General features: G+C 41.9%; 1 protein-coding gene across 3 annotated transcripts in view; it reads right to left on the bottom strand.

The window, feature by feature from the left end:
* Positions 1-17,128, bottom strand: part of Klhdc1 (kelch domain containing 1) — a 52,542-nt gene that overhangs the window by 8,277 nt on the left and 27,137 nt on the right. For 2 of the 3 annotated variants that reach the window (NM_001414927.1, XM_087553218.1), the window contains 3 exon segments: positions 6,951-7,003; positions 10,234-10,318; positions 14,815-14,887. In NM_001414927.1, coding sequence (NP_001401856.1) covers positions 6,951-7,003; positions 10,234-10,318; positions 14,815-14,887 — 211 coding nt within the window. 3 annotated transcript variants of the gene reach the window in all.

Here is a 17,128-nt window from a genome sequence, read left to right as displayed (position 1 = left end):
CCTTGGAGGTCTCACTGTTTTAACATAACAGATTTGATAGCTTGTTGGTAAGGTGAGGTCCAGCTTGTCTCCACTAGGTTATCTTCATGTGAATCCGGTGGTTATACGGTTTTATTCTAGGGATATTTCATTTTTTTAATAACGGTTTTAGCTGACATTCATGGAGAGAATGAATCCTTAGAACTGTGCCACTAGTGAAAGGAAATCCTGTCTAGAGTATGTTTCTTTACAAAGCTGTGTCACACCATCCTTTGGGCCCTCTGCTGGAAAAGTAGAATCAAGTCTCAAATAATGCCTTTTAAATGTATCCTCTAGTATTATAGATGTAGGACAGTACTGTATCATACCTCTGTGGATGTAAAATAGCTTGTACCTGCTTTATGATACGTAGTAGTGACCGTGCTTTATCAGAGCTGTTTTTAATGATGTTGCTCAGAATGTTTTCTTTCCAGATGATGATTGAGAAGCTAATGTAAAAAAAAATGGTGCCAGGTACCACAAGAGTAACAGAACTGTGCTGTTTTCTCGGGTTTGTTTTTTTACTTTTTTTTTTTTAATGGAGTGTGCTGGATGTCTCTACAGTTTTGTTCAGATGACTGCAGAACCTGGAAAAGCTGTTGCTGCTGTTGATGCATAACACACTGCTATTATTGGTCTTTTTATATAAATATAAATATATGTATACAGATATATAATTTGAATTTTTTGAAACTTTACCTGTGCTGTCAACTTTCGAAAAAAGTATCCCCGTTTACTGTGTTGAGTTGGCACTGTACAGAAATTAACAGCCATATTGGTCTAGAAATGTTGAACTTAAGTTTTTTCCATTTGTACAGGGGTAACACACTGTATTAAATATGTAAGGTCTTATATACGTGGGTTTGATTACAAAAACTAATAAAGTATTCTCTAAATTAAAAAAAAAAAGGGGGAACAAGAATACCCTTGGGAGGGAATAGGGAGGCAAAGTTTAGAACAGAGGCAGAAGGAATGCCCATTCAGAGCCTTCTCACATGTGGCCCATACATATACAGCCATCCAATTAGACAAGATGGATGAAGCAAAGAAGTGCAGGCCGACAGGAGCCAGATGTAGATCTCTCCTGAGAGATACAGCCAGAATACAACAAATACATAGGCGAATGCCAGCAGCAAACCACTGAACTGAGATCGGGACCCCCGTTGAAGGAATCAGAGAAAGGACTGAAAGAGCTTGAAGGGACTCAAGACCCCATATGAACAACAATGCCAACCAACCAGAGTTTCCAGGACTAAGCCACTACCCAGAGACTATACATGGACTGACCCTGGACTCTGACCTCATAGGTAGCAATGAATATCCTAGTAAGAGCACCAGTGGAAGGGGAAGCCCTTGGTCCTGCCAAGACTGAACCCCCAGTGAACGTGATTGTTGGGGGGAGGGCAGTAATGGGGGGAGGATGGAGAGGGGAACATCTATAAGGAAGGGGAGGAGGAGAGGTTAGGGGGATGTTGGTCCAGAAACTGGGAAAGGGAATAACAATTGAAACGTAAATAAGAAATTCCCAATTTCATAAAGATGGGAAAAAAAAAAACCAAACAAAAAAACAAAGCAAAGCAAAAAGCAAAGAATAGAAAAATGGCTGCTCTTCCAGAGGACCTGGGTTCCACATGGTGGAACACAGCATCTGACAGCCTCCATGGGAACCAGGCATGTATGGGGTACACAGCCATACATGCAGATAAAACAATTGTACATGTAAAATAAAAATTAATGAGCCTTTAAAAATGATAAAACTTGTATATTTTTGTCATTTTAATTTTTTGCTTTAACTTTCTATTTTCTCTGTCCTTAATTTGTTTAAATTTGTTTTTGACAATTTCAAAAAATAATTATAAAATAAAAATGAAACATTTCTGATCTTTTAAAAGAAACAGAAAAGACTGAATTTCTTTCTTTCTTTTCAGTTTGCAGGGCTGGAAAACCAAGCCCTAGTCACTCTTGCTCCAGCAGCCTCCTGTGGTTGCTTTAGTCAGTACTTCTGAAGACATTTATGTCCCTATAATTCTCCTAGGTCTGAATTTAGGGCCTCCCCGTGCTAGAAAAACATCTACCTTTTATTTTTATGGAAGCTTTTCCTTTCTATTACTAACTCCAAATAAGAGATAAGATGTTCAGGTTACAGAATTATGGGAAATTTGAATTTCATCCTAGGTATATACCCAGCACTGCTACAGAGCTGGCCCAGCTTCTGTGCCCTTATCATGGGGAGAAAGAGCAGGAAGCAGAGAAGAGCCAGCCTATGAGAGCTAACTCTCAGTGGGCATGTCTCAGGGGCACAGAAAAACCCTGGGCCAACATCCCAGGAGCTCACAAAGGAAATGAACAGTTGGCTGACAGAAATGCGGAACCTGGGGTGATGTAAGACCTGGGGCTCTGAGTGGCTTTACAGCAGTCAGAGAATAAACAAGCAACCCAAGTCAGGGGAACTTGCCCAGGCGGACCTCGACAAACACAGAAGAGAGCCACATTCCCAAAGCCCTGGAGATGAAAGATTAGCTTTATTAGAGAAAGTGCAATTCAGTCAGTGATTTAAATATAACTGGAGGTCACAGTGGGCACAGCAAGTGTGAGGCAGAGAGACGGATGGAGGTCAAACAAGGGCAGTGGGAGCCACCCGAAATCGCCACAGTGCCGTCTCTGACCTATCAATGTTCCTTCTATAGAGGAATTACTCCTGAGGGGATCTGCATGCTTTCCAAAAAGCATGCTTCATCCCTATGTTTTTGTAACATCCCCAAATTGCAGACATCCTAAATATCTACCATTTGTTTGGTCAATCACGTCCATATACATAGCCATTGCTAACAGGTATAGACTTTTACTGAATACATACATAGAAATACCTATGTATTATAAAACAGTACATAAAACAGCATACATAATTTGCTCCATTATATATATACACATGTATATATGTGTTCTTACTGAGACTTCCAATGTTTCTCTTATTCATATTTCTTCTCTTCCAGCATTTTAAAATGGCCAGTGATAAATGCCTTGATCTAACATTTTAAATAATCCCATTGACTGCAGTATGAACAAATCACAGATGTAAGCATCACACAGTAAAGCCAGCAGGTTTCTGTCACACATAAGTGTGTGCTTGAGTGTGTATATTGTAAACATGTGATGTGTATGTGTGTGCATGTGTGTAGGCTGTTGTTTATGAGTATGTGCTGTATGTGTATGCACATGTTCATATGTATGTGCCTGTGCATGGGAGTTTGTGTTTTACAGCTCCCACCATACATTATGGTGGTGATGGTGGTGGTGGTAGTGGCGATGATGATGATGATGATGAGGTCAATGACAATTTTGAGATAGGGTCTCTAACTGATCCTGACTGGTGGGCAGCCAGAGCCAGGAACTGGACAGCCTCTACCTGCCCAGTGCTGGGGTTTCTGAGCACCTACTGTGGTGCCCAGCTTTTTACGTGGGTGCTGTGGATCCAAACTCAGGCCCTCATCTTTGCACAGCAAGCACTTTACCGACTGGGCCATCTCCTCAGCCCTTCTGTTCAAATTTTGATATATCAAAATATGTTTAGCATTAGCTGAGTATTATCCCAGCATGGTAGTCCAGTGCTGGTCTCCTCAGTCAGTTTCCAGGCCACCTTATTTTTACTTCTGCTTATCCTAGCCCAATCACTGAGAAAGTTGACAGCTCACCATAAGCTTGTCTCTTTATTGGCATTAGCTTCTGTGTGGAAATGTTTTTTGGTGGGTGGCATGCAGGAGGAGCTACAGCGGGTAAGTAGGCTCTCTGGAGACAGCCCTCCCCCATCCTGCTCAACTGCAGTGGATGAGCTCTGGTGCAGGAAGACACCAGAGACTTCCTCCCAGGATCGCTTCTTGCTACTCCTGTGCTTTCTCCTGTGTGTCGCTGCCATACTCCTTCCTTACTTGGCTTGGTGTGAGTGGACACCGGAGACCCTCACTGCCCATCACTTGGTGTAATCACTTCCTGGCTGATGAGCCACTCTGTTGGGCAAGTTTCTTACCGATCAACATGAAGATGAAGGCTCTTGAGATAATGCTATTTATATGAATTAATGGTTTTATGGAATTCCTGATTCGATTTAAGTAGCTTTAGGAAATGACTTGATTTAGGTAATTTTCAGATGTTAGGATAGTTGAAAGTTTAAACCAGAATCAAGAATAGAACATGCCCCTTCCTCATAGACTGGCAAGAGTTGCACGAGTGAGAGAAAGGAGCACAGTGAGCTCTCACGCATCGCAAGCACAGAATTGTAGCAGCAACAAAAACAAGCTTGGGACAAGGTAAAGATCAAAGAAGGCATTCACTCCAGGTTGGGCCTGAGTTTATTGGTCTTGTGATCTAGGGATGTGGTATGAGGTTTTTGGTGTACATCATGAAATAGGAAGGTTATTAATAAAGAGTGAACAATTACATTACAAGTATAAGAACATAGAACAGATGATTAACCAGTCTAGCTGATCAAGACTTCAAAACCAAGACTAACATATTCCTTAGTAGGTGCAAACTGTCATCAGCTAAGCGTAAGGAGAACCTTGCTACTGCAGACTCGGCCTGCTTCAACACTGCTAATCAATGACTGAAGGATTCCTACTTGGGGTTACACTGAGCTTGTAGAAGGAATGATAGATGAGCATTGTTGAGTTACATATAAGTTTCAAAAAAATTACATATCAATAATCCTTTTGTGATTTCCTCTTGTGTAATGATCTTAATGTTTTTGAAGAATGTGTTTTTGTGATGATTGTTTTTAGAAAATGTGTAATTTGTGGCTATGAGGTAGTTTCCTTTCTAAATAGAAAAACTTTGTCATAAGGGGTATTAAAAAGGGTTAAGAGACAAGGAGCCTGCTTTTGCTTCAACCACTCTCTCTCTCATTCTCTCTCTCCTCTCTCTCTCTCTCTCTCTCTCTCTCTCTCTCTCTCTCTCTCTCTCTGTGTACACCTTTGTGTGTGTGTGTCTGTGTGTCTCTGTGTGTGTGTGTCTGTGTCTGTGTGTGTGTCTCTGTCTGTGTGTGTGTCTATGTGTGTATCTGTGTGTGTATCTGTGTATGTCTGTGTGTCTCTGTGTGTGTGTGTGAGGGTGTGTGTCTGTGTACCTGTATATGTTTATGTGCATCACAAGTATGCAGGTCCATAAATTCCAGAGGAGGTAGGTGTCAGATCTTCTGGAACTGGAGTTACAGATAATTTTTACCTATACATTTTAAGTGTAGGGAACTGAACTTGGATTCCCTGCAAAACAACACACGCACTTAGCCTCTGAGACAATTTTCTAGCCTGATTATACTTTGTCCCCTTTTGAAAAATGGTCTTACCTTGTAGCCAGGTGGGCTTGGAACTCCCATGTGGCACGGGACGGTCTTGAACTCTCACTCTCCTGCCTCAGCTACTCAAGTGACTATGCCATCCTTGGCTCCCTTACTCTTCGACTCTTCCAGTTCTCCAAATATTAGACCTCCTCCAGCTTTACACTTGCTTCCTATCCAGTCCCTATCATCTGAACTGCATTCTCTTGCATTCTCATGGGGATCTGGCTAGGATCCCCATGTCCACTCTTCCTGCTACATCAGCCTGGCCAAACTCCAAGTCTCCATCAGTTTCTCAGCCCCTGGGATTAGCTGCCTTGAAAGCTGAAGTAAACCACCATATCTGTGCAGACACAGCACCACTAGACATTACCGGCTCTTTCTCCCCCAAGTGTCCCTGTGCTGCACAGCTTGGCCAGCGTGCTCCCCTGTGCTGCACAGCTTGGCCAGCGTGCTCCCCTGTGCTGCACAGCTTGGCCAGCGTGCTCCCCTGTGCTGCACAGCTTGGCCAGCATGCTCCCAGCGAGCTTCCAGTGAGCTCTGGAGACACATCCCATCTTCCCACTCTTCTTAGGCTCCCATCTTCTTCTCTTTTCCTCACGATAACCCATTAGCAATAAAGCTTTCTCAACAGCCTTTTCTAACAACACAACTTCCTGGTTTGAGAAAAAGTCTCTCTACATAGCTCTTCATGGTCTAGTATTTGCTATGTAGACTGGGCTGACCTGAACTCACTAAAGATCTGCCTGCCTCTACCTCCTAAATGTGGGATTAAAGGCCTATGGCCTCATGTCTAGTTTTTATTCTTAGGCAGATGTAAATATATTCTTGAATTCAAGACAGAAACTACCTGTAAAATAGTATAAGTCCCCCACAAAGGAGGAGCAAGGAGACCATCATCCATTCATAACCCAGACTTGGCCTTTTCTTTGCTTAGTGGACATCTTGTATAGTTACGCTAAGCTAGAACAAAGCTAGCACAGACCCGCCATGCTGACACTTCTGCGTGTTAAGCACATTTGCAACCATCACCTTCTCCCTGTCCAGTCTTCTCGTCCTCCACAGATGAATCCTGAATCTATTAGACCATGGCAAGCCTCTGGTTACCTCTCATCTACCCTTTGTCCCATGAGTGTGCCCATTCCAGTTACTTTAGATACAAAGAACGGCACAGTGTTTGTCCTTTAGGAATGACAGATCTCACTAGGCACATCTTAAGGGTCATTCCACACTGTAGCTCATGTCAGAATTTCCATTCTTTAACTTTTTCTTTAAATTTTTATTATTTTAAACACTTTAAATTTAAATATATTTTGATCATAGTCTTCCTCGCTCCAAAGTCCCTCTAGATTTTCTCTCCCTCCCTACTTATCCAACTATAAGTTCTTTCTCAAAAACACACAATACCCAATACAACAATAAACGCTCAGAAAACTGAACTCACTCCGTAGTGAGTATCAACTCCACCTCTCCCTCCACAGTGCTGGGATTACAGACATCAGCTGCCGCATCCTGCCTACCTAGCAATACAGATTGTGCCCAGGGCCTGTGAATGCGAGGGTGACATCAACTGAATAAACATAAAAACACTGTATTTCCTTACCTGAGCAGTGAATAGGGCTGTGTTTGAAAGATCAATAAATCATTACAGTGACCCTAGTCAATAAAAAAAAAAGGTATTACCAAAGGTTTAAAGAAAATAACAGTACCTTAACTATAGAACACTTCTATTGTATAGATGTAAAATAGCAAAACATTTCTCTTTACAGTAACAAAGATGCACTAAGCATACTAGCATATATACCCACAGACGTACATCTGCACATATGTGGTTTTTCTATCTGAAAATACGAAGTGTACGAATACCAAATTTCAGTAAGCAAACTTTTACCTAATCAATATCCTACATAATTATAAATTTAAAAACCAGACATTGTTCTCTGAGAACAGTAGCAGAAATAGTTAATATTTGTTTCTCTGATTAATGCACCACTCACATAAAGTTAATATGGGCAGTCTCTATGAGCTGCCAAGAGGTTCAGTTGGGGCTGCTCCTGGCTTCTGAGTTCTGACAAGGAAAGGAACAGCATCCCTTCCTTCTTTTGTCCAGAACCTAAGTATGTCCTAAGTCTCCAGCTGCTTTGGGCTTCCCCACACTTTTTCTAAAGCTCTACTCCCTGCTGGGACTGTCTGTCCACAGAGAAACCTCTCTGCTACTCTGGTCTTCCCTGGTCTCTTTCAGGCAGCTCTGAGATTTACAGCTTGCTTGCCCTAAGGATTTTCTTTTAAACTCTAATAAATTTGTTCTCAAAAGTAAAGTGTGTGTGTGTGTGTGTGTGTGTGTGTGTGTGTGTGTGTGTGCGTGCGTATGCGTACACTCATGAATATGATTGGAGCTCCCTACTTTCAAATGGTATTTATAATTTCACAATTCACGATGATAATTTTAATCAGAATTCTTACTTTGGATTTATATATTATTTTCTTAACTATATCTTGCTTAAGATTTGTTTTTATTACTCTTTTTCTTTTTCTTTTTCTTTTTTTTTCTTTTTTCTTTTTTTCAGAGCTGGGGACCGAACCCAGGGCCTTATGCTTGCTAGGCAAGTGCTCTACCACTGAGCTAAATCCCCAACCCCTTTATTACTCTTAATTATATGGAGGACAGAGATGTTAGCATCTCTGTTAAGTTACAGATGTGGGTCCTGGGAACTGAACGTGAGTCTTTTGCAGCAGGAATGTGGTCTCAGCTGCTGAGCCGTCTCTCCACTGCTGGTTTTGTACTATTTTTTTAAAGGCAGAGTCTTGCTATGTAGCACTGGCTGCTCTGGTCCTATGTAGTTTGGGCTGATCTCAAACTTGTGGCAATCCTTCTTACTTAAGTCTTCTGAGTTCACGGATCACAGGTATTTGCCACCATGCCTTGTTCAAAACTATTATTTTAATGATAAATTCTGTGTTATAAGTAGAGGATTGTTTGTTTATTGTTCATTTTTGTTTTTCTTTTCTTTCTTCTCTTTTTTCCTTTTTCTTCTTCCTCCTCTTCCTATTCTTCTCCTCTTCTTCCCTTTTCCCTCTTCTTCCCCTTCCTTTCTCCTTTCTTCCCCTTCTTTCTTCTTCCTCTTTCCTCCTCTTCTTCCCCTCCTCCTCCTTCTCTTTCTCCTCCTCTTCATCCTCCTCATTTTTTTCTTCAACAGGGTTTCTCTATGTAGCCCTGGCTGTCCTGGAACTAGTTCTGTAGACCAGGCTGGCCTCAAACTCTGAGGTATCCTGCCTCAGCTTTCCAAATGCTAAAATTAAAGGCATGTGCCACCACTACCAAATCACTGTTCACTTTCTTTTGTATTTTGAGGTAGGGTCTCTTTATGTAGCACAGGCTGGCCTTGAGTCCTCAATTCTCCTGCCTGAACCTCTTGAGCAAGTCTGTACCACCATGACTACTTTCTAAATAAGGACGTCTAGTGGCAAGAAAAGTAAGACAAACCACAAATGCTCTACTTGGGGAGGAGCAGTGATGGGACTTGAACCCAGGGCCTTGTGCATATTGGGAAATCCTTTCCATTTAGCAGAGTCCTGGCTTTAGTGCTTTACAGAGCACTGCATAAGCTAACGACAGCTCTAGAGTCTTAACTGTACATGACTGAGCTGGGGGCCTCAGACTACAAAACCAACCAAAGTCCCTGCAGGGAAACCATTTCTCTTTAAGGTTGTCACTCTGTAGAATCAACTTGTGCCTAAGGGCAAGAAAGGGAGCTACTGCCCTTTTGGTGGGAGTCTTGCTAGTTGTCTCCCATTCCTGTTCACTCAGAGTCTTGATATTCTTCAGCATTCATTCAGTAAACTGGAGCATTCAGTGCCTGTCCATCAAGCCCAGCAGGTCTGAGCGGCCAGATACTCTGCCCTTCTGATGGGGTGTGAGAGAGGGAACAGGGCTCAACCAATGTGACCTGTTTATTCCATCGACTTTATAGCACTTTAAAGCTGCAACATTGGCCTGGAGAGATGGCTCAGTGGTTAAGAGCACTGACTGCTCTTCCAGAGGTCCTGAGTTCAAATCCCAGCAGCCACATGGTGGCTCACAACCATCTATAATGGGATCCAATGGCCTCTTCTGGTGTGTCTGAAGATAGCTACAGTGTACTCAAATACAAAATAAATAAATAAATCTTAAAAAAAAAAGCTGCAACATTTAAACTCAAAACAGATGGGGAAGCAGCGCAAAACCCCATCAAACAAAAAGAAACAGAACCGTCTCTTCCAGGGAGAAGTTAGTGAGGCTTAGAAGGGTTAGTCAAATCCTGTCTCCTCCACTAGTAAACTGCACACCTTCTGATCCCAGCATCAAGAAGGCAGAGGTGAGTGGATCTCTGTGAATTTGAGGCCAGCCTGGTCTAGACAGTGAGTTACAGGACAGCCAGAGCTATGTAATGAGACCCTATCTCAAAACAACAACAAAAATAATTTTAAAAATTAATTTTCTGGGTGATTATTACTATGATAATGTATTCTTTTTGTGTACACATTTTAATACATTTAAACTGCAAGTACTCATATTGTGGTAATGCTGAGAGAAAAAGGAAAGGGACTTGGAGGTTGAGTGCTAGCCCAATGTGTATGCGAGTGCAAGGTACTAGGTTCGAGCTCCAGCACTGGAAAGAGAAGGCCTGTTAAAATTATTCAGCTAGTGGAATCAACAGACTGATCTTGGTCTGTAAACTGAGGTATCCCGACATGCATCACAAGCCTCTGATTGGGAAGGATGGTCCTTGCAGACAACACTTCTGGTCCTTCTGTGCTTTGCAGTTACCATAGCAACAATGCTGCTGAGCAGCTGTTTGCCTATCACAATCACTTAGAGGAAGTGTTTAAATATAAGATTTGCTTACTGTATCCAAGAAAAGTAAGTTGTCTTTGCTCCCACCAAATACCATTATTTCGTTTTCTTTTCCCAAACAGGCTGTGTGCCATAACCTATGACGGAAAAGTATAAGCAGAGTGAGATACTGTGAGGGAAGGGCGTGCACAGACAGAGCGCAACTCCCAAGCACACATGCTGAAAGCTATCTGTTCCCTACGTCATGTTCCACTTAGACAGAATTGCTAGTAATCCTGTCTCGGATCCCAGCTTTGCTCAGCCCTTTATCTGACACACATTATCCTTGAAATGAGTTTAAAAGTATCAACCCCTCAGGTGCGATGGGCACCTGTCCCAACCCTTTTGGGGACCTCTAAGTCACTTCCTGTCACCTTTGCCCTTTCTCCCCCCCCCCCCCCCCCCCGACCGAACCCAGGACCTTGCGCTTCCTAGGTAAACGCTCTACCACTGAGCCAAATCCCCAACCCCCACCTTTGCCCTTTCTTTCCTGCTCTGGGCCCTATTGGCTGACAAACACATGAAATCCCCCTTGTGTTTCTACCTCAAACCCATCACTCTGGGTACAGAATACCATAACGGGTTCCTCGGGTTTTTTCCATCTATCATCTCCCCCTACTTTTTAAATTCAAAAAGTTTTAAGTGGTACTTAGCATCTGCGCGCGCACACACACACACACACACACACACACACACACACACACACACGCACACACACACACACAGGGCACAGTGAAATGGCCTGGCCCGAGCATGCAGGGGTTAAACTGGGCAACCAGCACTTCTGTCCCTCAAACATTTATGAGCCCTGTGTCAGGAATTGTCTCCAGGTTTGTCTCTTCTAACTATTCTGGAATGTACTGCAGATCTGTGAGTGGTTTTGTTTTGTTTTGTTTTGTTTTGTTTTGTTTTGTTTTGTTTTGTTTTGTTTTGTTTCAGTGCTAGGGGCTGAACCCAAGGCCTGTGTATGTGGGAATCCCTCTCCAACTGAGTTCCATGTCTTGTCCTATGGTAAATTGTTATAACCCACTGTTGCCTTGGGAACTTCCTGATCAGGGCATAGCTCTGCTACAAGAGTTGTTTTTTCTGGCCTAATATTTTTGATCAACAACTATTTCTCCCTACAAAGCTCAGGTTTTTGCCTTTCCCCGGATGAGCTTCCTTTACCCCAACTCTACCCACCTTAAGATATAAGAACTCTAGGCCTTTTTGACCTTTTCTAGTGCTTAGGTTAAGTTACTCCTTCACAGGCTCAGCCCCAGGAACTGAGGCTCCATCACTCATGAAAACTGGTTCTGCTCAGACCCTTGACATTGACTGGCTCACCTTACACTGTCCTAACTGACATCTGACGATGAGCTGTGCTCTATCTGCTATTGGATGTTTGTCTTCTAGCCCCCTACTAGCCTGAGTCTGTGAGCTCACAAACGGCCCCTGTGGTGTGCTGGAACTGGGCACTGGCTATTTGAAGCTGATTTTTGCGAATCTCCTTCCAGCTTCAGGGCCAGTGACATCATGTTGGTAGCTTGGTATCAGTCATGGTGGGAGTTTCTACACCTTGGAACTCAGCAAACGCTACACATTAGGTGCTCCTGCCTTAGGAGTGGTTGTAACCATCATACCAGCACACCACTGCAACTTGAATATTCTAATGTCCCCTTCCAAAAATGCCCAGTATGGTATTCTGCACCCAGTACGCACTCCAAAACTTTTGATATGAAAAAACAAATACATAAGAAGATTAATTTATTCAGTCATTAAATATATAAATTATCTCATTAATGAGTAGAGCATCTAGTGTTCTCTGGGAAATGGACAGGTAGTTCACATCTATCTCAAATTTCACATTATTTACCAAAACAATTTATTGTTTTATAAAGTTCAATATTTCCACAGGCTCTAGCTCTTAGAAAAACTGTGTAGGTAAATTCTCAATTTTCTAAGATAAACATAGAATTTTACAAAGTCATTATTTTGACTTTAAGAGAGTCCTTTATTTTTCTTTTTTAAAGGGGTTGGGAGTCTTTCTATGTAGACCAGGCTGACCTGGAACTTGCCTGCCTCTGCCTCCCAAGCACTGGATTACAGGTGTGTGCACATGCCTAGCTTCTGTTGAGGCAGGGTTTCATGTATTCTAGGCTGGCCTGGAACTCACTCTACATTCCAGGCTGCCCTCAACTCCCTGCCTGGCATCCTGATTTAAGGTGCTTTTCTTAACAGAACAAATTACAGAAGCAACAGTTTCCCAAAACAACAATATTAACATGTATTTACAATTGAATGCTTTACTTTTATACATTTATCCCTTTTACTTATACCCCACAAGTGCAAACAGTAGGACTCTGCACACTTTCTTCAATTCCACACACACTCAATGACCAATGCACTCGTTACCCAGGATGAAGCATGAGATATGCTGTTTGTTGAACACTGCCCAGTTCTTCAAATCACCTGCTGGAGTGTATACTGGTATACATTGTCAGCAGGAACCCAGATAATGTCAAGGGTTTGGGTACGGGATTAGAGAAGTTAGGCACAGGAGACAAAAAAATACTGTTCTCACTCATGGGAAGGAATGGGTTAATTTCCGGGAGAGAAGCCATAGGAATTATGGGTAATGCTGTCAGTATTTAAGGAGATCTGACAGAACTTAGGGCTCTACAGGCCAGCACTTTCTATGACTTCTTTACAGATATAGTCATTCCTGACAGCTCTACAGAGGGTCACATAATCAGGCATAGGTTTGCATGCAGTGAGGCCTGGAGCAGTGGTGTCTGTCTCCCTTTCCTGCTTCATCACAGGATGGTGAATCTCAAGCAGGACACTTCTAGGCACCTCAGTGCACAGGGCATCGAACAACAGCTGGCTGTTCTCTTGAAAATGTCAACAGTGCTGGGTCCAAGGACCCTAGCACACGAAGAGGAGACTGGCAGCTGTCACTTCACACTGTATGTGTTTTCACTCCTCACTTTCATTCAAACCACACACACGCAGAGTTCTCCTTACAGTCAGCTCTACCCCATCTGGTCTCCTCCACCTCATACCTGAAGGCAGATCTGCCTCTGTCTTATCTGCCTGAGGGAAACTCGGACCTGGGCTTCATCTCCGAGGAGCACTGGAAAGCCTCTCCTGCCTTGATTTTGGTGGCATCTAGCTTGCAACCTGACGTTCTCTACAGACTGACACTTCTGTCCTCTCAGCTGCTCTACACTTATGACCTGAACATTCTAACAGAGCATGGACAGGACAGGTCAGCTCAGGCAAAAGACAGCGTGGCACACAGCTCTAGTTCTAACTAACAGTAAGATAACAGTTCTGCTCTAGTTACTTATAAGACTTGAAATGGAAGTCAGAAAACTTGAAATTAAACATATTTACTACCACTGTCATCCATAATTAATGTATTTATAAAACCGGAAAAAGAAACCCTAAAAGAGACCAGGAGTCCCCTCCTGTCCCAGATGAGGACATGCGTTGCATGCCCTCAGTGACTTTGTAAAGCCAAAAGCTAAGCAGCAGCTGAACTTGAAAGCTGTCTTAATAAAAAAACTCTGTGAATTAAGCAAATATCTTTCAAAAGAGCTACACACGTTAATATATTCTAATAAAGTTCTAGACATAAAATATAAGAGTAGCATATGCAGCTATGGTGGTTTCTAACCAGTATTAGTATAGACTTATGTATCAATGTACATAGGAATACTTAGGACTTTTCCTGAAATAAGCTGTCATTGTCATTTGTTTAAAAACAGAGAGACACATCTTAAGTTGTTACACTAATACAAACAATCTAAAACAAGGTCACTTCTGAAATACAGGGCAGGAGACAGTGTGCTATCTGCAGATGCCCCTGTGGCATGCTGCATCTGAAACTCCTATGTGGACATAGTCATTATACTAGTCAATTAAATCTGAAAAATGATTATGGCAGTATTTGGTTTTCTTCAAATAATAGCATATTGTTTCTACAATATTTATTCTATAATATACATCAAATAAATAGCATTTAAAAATAGTCACATTAATGAATATATCACACTGCTTTTTATTTTGAGTCAAGGTTTTATGTAGCCCAGGCTAGCCTAAACTCACTATATAGACGACAATGACCATAAGGTCTGGATCTCCCTGCCTGTGTTTCCCAAAGGCTGGGATAACAAGAAAGGACCATCATGCCCTGCTCAGACTGTTGATAAGGAAAAGAAATCATGTCTCTACAGTAACATGAACACCAATAACCCAATAAATTGCTTTAAATGTCTTCTAAAAACAATCATAATTAAAGCTAACCCTAATCCCTGTCTATTTATTAAAAATAGTAACATTAAAAATTGATATTATAACAAGTTTTAAATTACTTTGTGCTTTTTTATACTTACTAGGCAAACATATTTAGCTAAAAGTAACATTTTCAATAAAAAGTAGATAAGTCATTTCCAATATACATAATCAAACTAATTAATTTAGTTAATTACACATGAAGCTGATTTGAGAAGTAACTTTCTGTTGTTTATTGTTGCCTTACAAACCCTATGTACTCTGTTCTAAATCCTAATGCTTTAAAAGCTCTCAACTGTTTTACTTTGGGCCTTACCTGGGCCTGGTGTAAGGTAAATGTCTAAGTTGTTTCCAACAGTTTGTTATTATATTATGAATCCAGCCATCACCTGCAATATTAGGACAGTTCGGAAGTTAGGATTAGGCCTTTGGGATATAATTTTAATTTTTTCAAGGTTTATCATCTTAATTTGTATCATTATCTTGGGTGAGTTTGCATATTTTTCACAAACATTTTAAACACTGTCATAAATATCATAAACATTTAAACATTTACAATATGAGGACCTCCCTGCCCCATCCTAGAAACAAACAGCTTTCAAGGTTGTGGCTTTTAGTAAAATCTGTACTTGACCGATGAGGCCCTGGTTCAGTCTCAGCACCAAAAGAGGAAGGAAGGAAGGAAGGAAGGAAGGAAGGAAGGAAGGAAGGAAGGAAGGAGAGAGGTATAGGAAGGAGGAAGAGACAAAAAGAAACAGACTTGGCCACACGCGCAGTCTGCCTCTATGTCCTTCACGTTGAACTGTTAAGTCCTTGTATCATTCTCTCAACAGACACGTTAATACACGCTGCGAAGCGGTGTGGACACTTCTCACACAGCTACAATGCTATGGCTGTGCAGCAAAACATAGTGTCACGGTCCCATGCAAACAAAGCTTCATCTTCCTCTGCAATGAAGGGCGAGTTCGCTCACTCTGTGCCATGGCTAATGACCAGAAGCAGCAGTCTGAGTGTGCAGAGCCGGCTCCGAGATGAAGAGCACTGACTGCCCATTCCCAGCACCCACAGCACCCATCTGTAACGACAGTTCTGAGAGGTCTGACGCCCTCTCCTGGTGTCTGTGGACACTGCACATGTGATGCACAGACATACACATAGGCAAAACTCCCATATACATAGAATTCTTTTTAAAAAGCAGGTATGAATTTAGAAACACTGTATGATAGTAATTATATAATTAATGATTATATGATATTAATTATATGATATATGATATGAATCTCTATTGAAATGTACAAATGTCAGTCTTATTATATTCCAAATTTAATTAACAATTTTGGCATATTGGTGTATGCCTGTAACCTCAGCACTTAGGAGGTACAGAGGCCTGAGGATCAGAATTAAGGTTGTGCTGGTTATATAATGAGTTTTCAGCCACTCTGGGTTAAGATGTCATGCCTCAAAGAACAAAAACAAACAAACGAACAAACAAACAAACGCTCACAAACTAGAGAACAAAAATCTCTAAGGATAATTAATAATCCTACTCAGAACTTCCCCTGGCGTTTGGTGCTAGAAGATTACTGGCACTCAAAATTCTTGTATTAAAACTTAAGCTGCTTTCTGATTCACTACAACAGACCAGGGCGAGAGGTCCACAATGGTCTTTCTCAGCTGGCTGTCCACTCTTTACAAGGACCTCTCTCACTGACCTCCGAGGCCACTGACAGGCTAGAGTGCCTGGAAGGGAGTCCAGGAATCCTCCTGTCTCACTGGGACTGGGAGTACAAGCACTTTCCTGCACCCAGCTTTCAATGTGGGTGGCCAGGATCGGAGTTCAGGGACTCATACTAGCACTGCAAACACTCCTCCAACTGAATTCTCCAGGCTCTCTACTGCAAATATTATAAATAATTTTAATACATGAAATTTCTAAATGAAAAACATCTGTACTCACACATCTGCCCGCCCACAAGATGGCTTAGCAGGCACCTGCTGCAAAGACCGGAGTATGGATTTACATGGATGAGGAAGAGAAGTGACTTTTGAAAGTTGTCCCCTCGGAGCTGGGGATTTAGCTCAGTGGTAGAGCGCTTACCTAGGAAGCACAAGGCCCTGGGTTCGGTCCCCAGCTCCGAAAAAAAAGAACCAAAAAAAAAAAAAAAAAAAAAAAAAAAGAAAGTTGTCCCCTCATTTCTACACCCAGGTTCTGGCATGTGTGCGCATACACACATAAACACACACACACACACACACACACACACACACTAAATAAATAAATAAATAAATAACATGGAAAAATTTTTGGTTGAGAAAATAATCTAACATGTCAGCCTCAGCCATACACATTTTTGGTCATTCGTATGCCCCGCCCTGATGCCACAATATTCCAGAAGGCCACAAAATGGCAGGAGATATCTGGCTCCCACAAGCTGTTCTATGACTTTGACATGTCAATGGGACAGGCACACACACACACTCAATATGTACATAAGTGAATAAATAAATGTAAACAAACAAATACCAGCAGAGGAGTTACAGACCCTGCTGAACACTTTGTAGTTCTAAAACAGAAAGAAGAAACTGGCCCTCCACTGCTGCGTTTCCAGCCTCAGGGAAGGTGGTCTGTT

This window comes from Rattus norvegicus, chromosome 6 (assembly GCF_021556685.1).
Source record: "Rattus norvegicus strain SHRSP/BbbUtx chromosome 6, alternate assembly SHRSP_T2T, whole genome shotgun sequence".
Lineage (NCBI taxonomy): Eukaryota > Metazoa > Chordata > Mammalia > Rodentia > Muridae > Rattus > Rattus norvegicus.
This window is presented reverse-complemented; position numbering and strand designations above follow the sequence as displayed.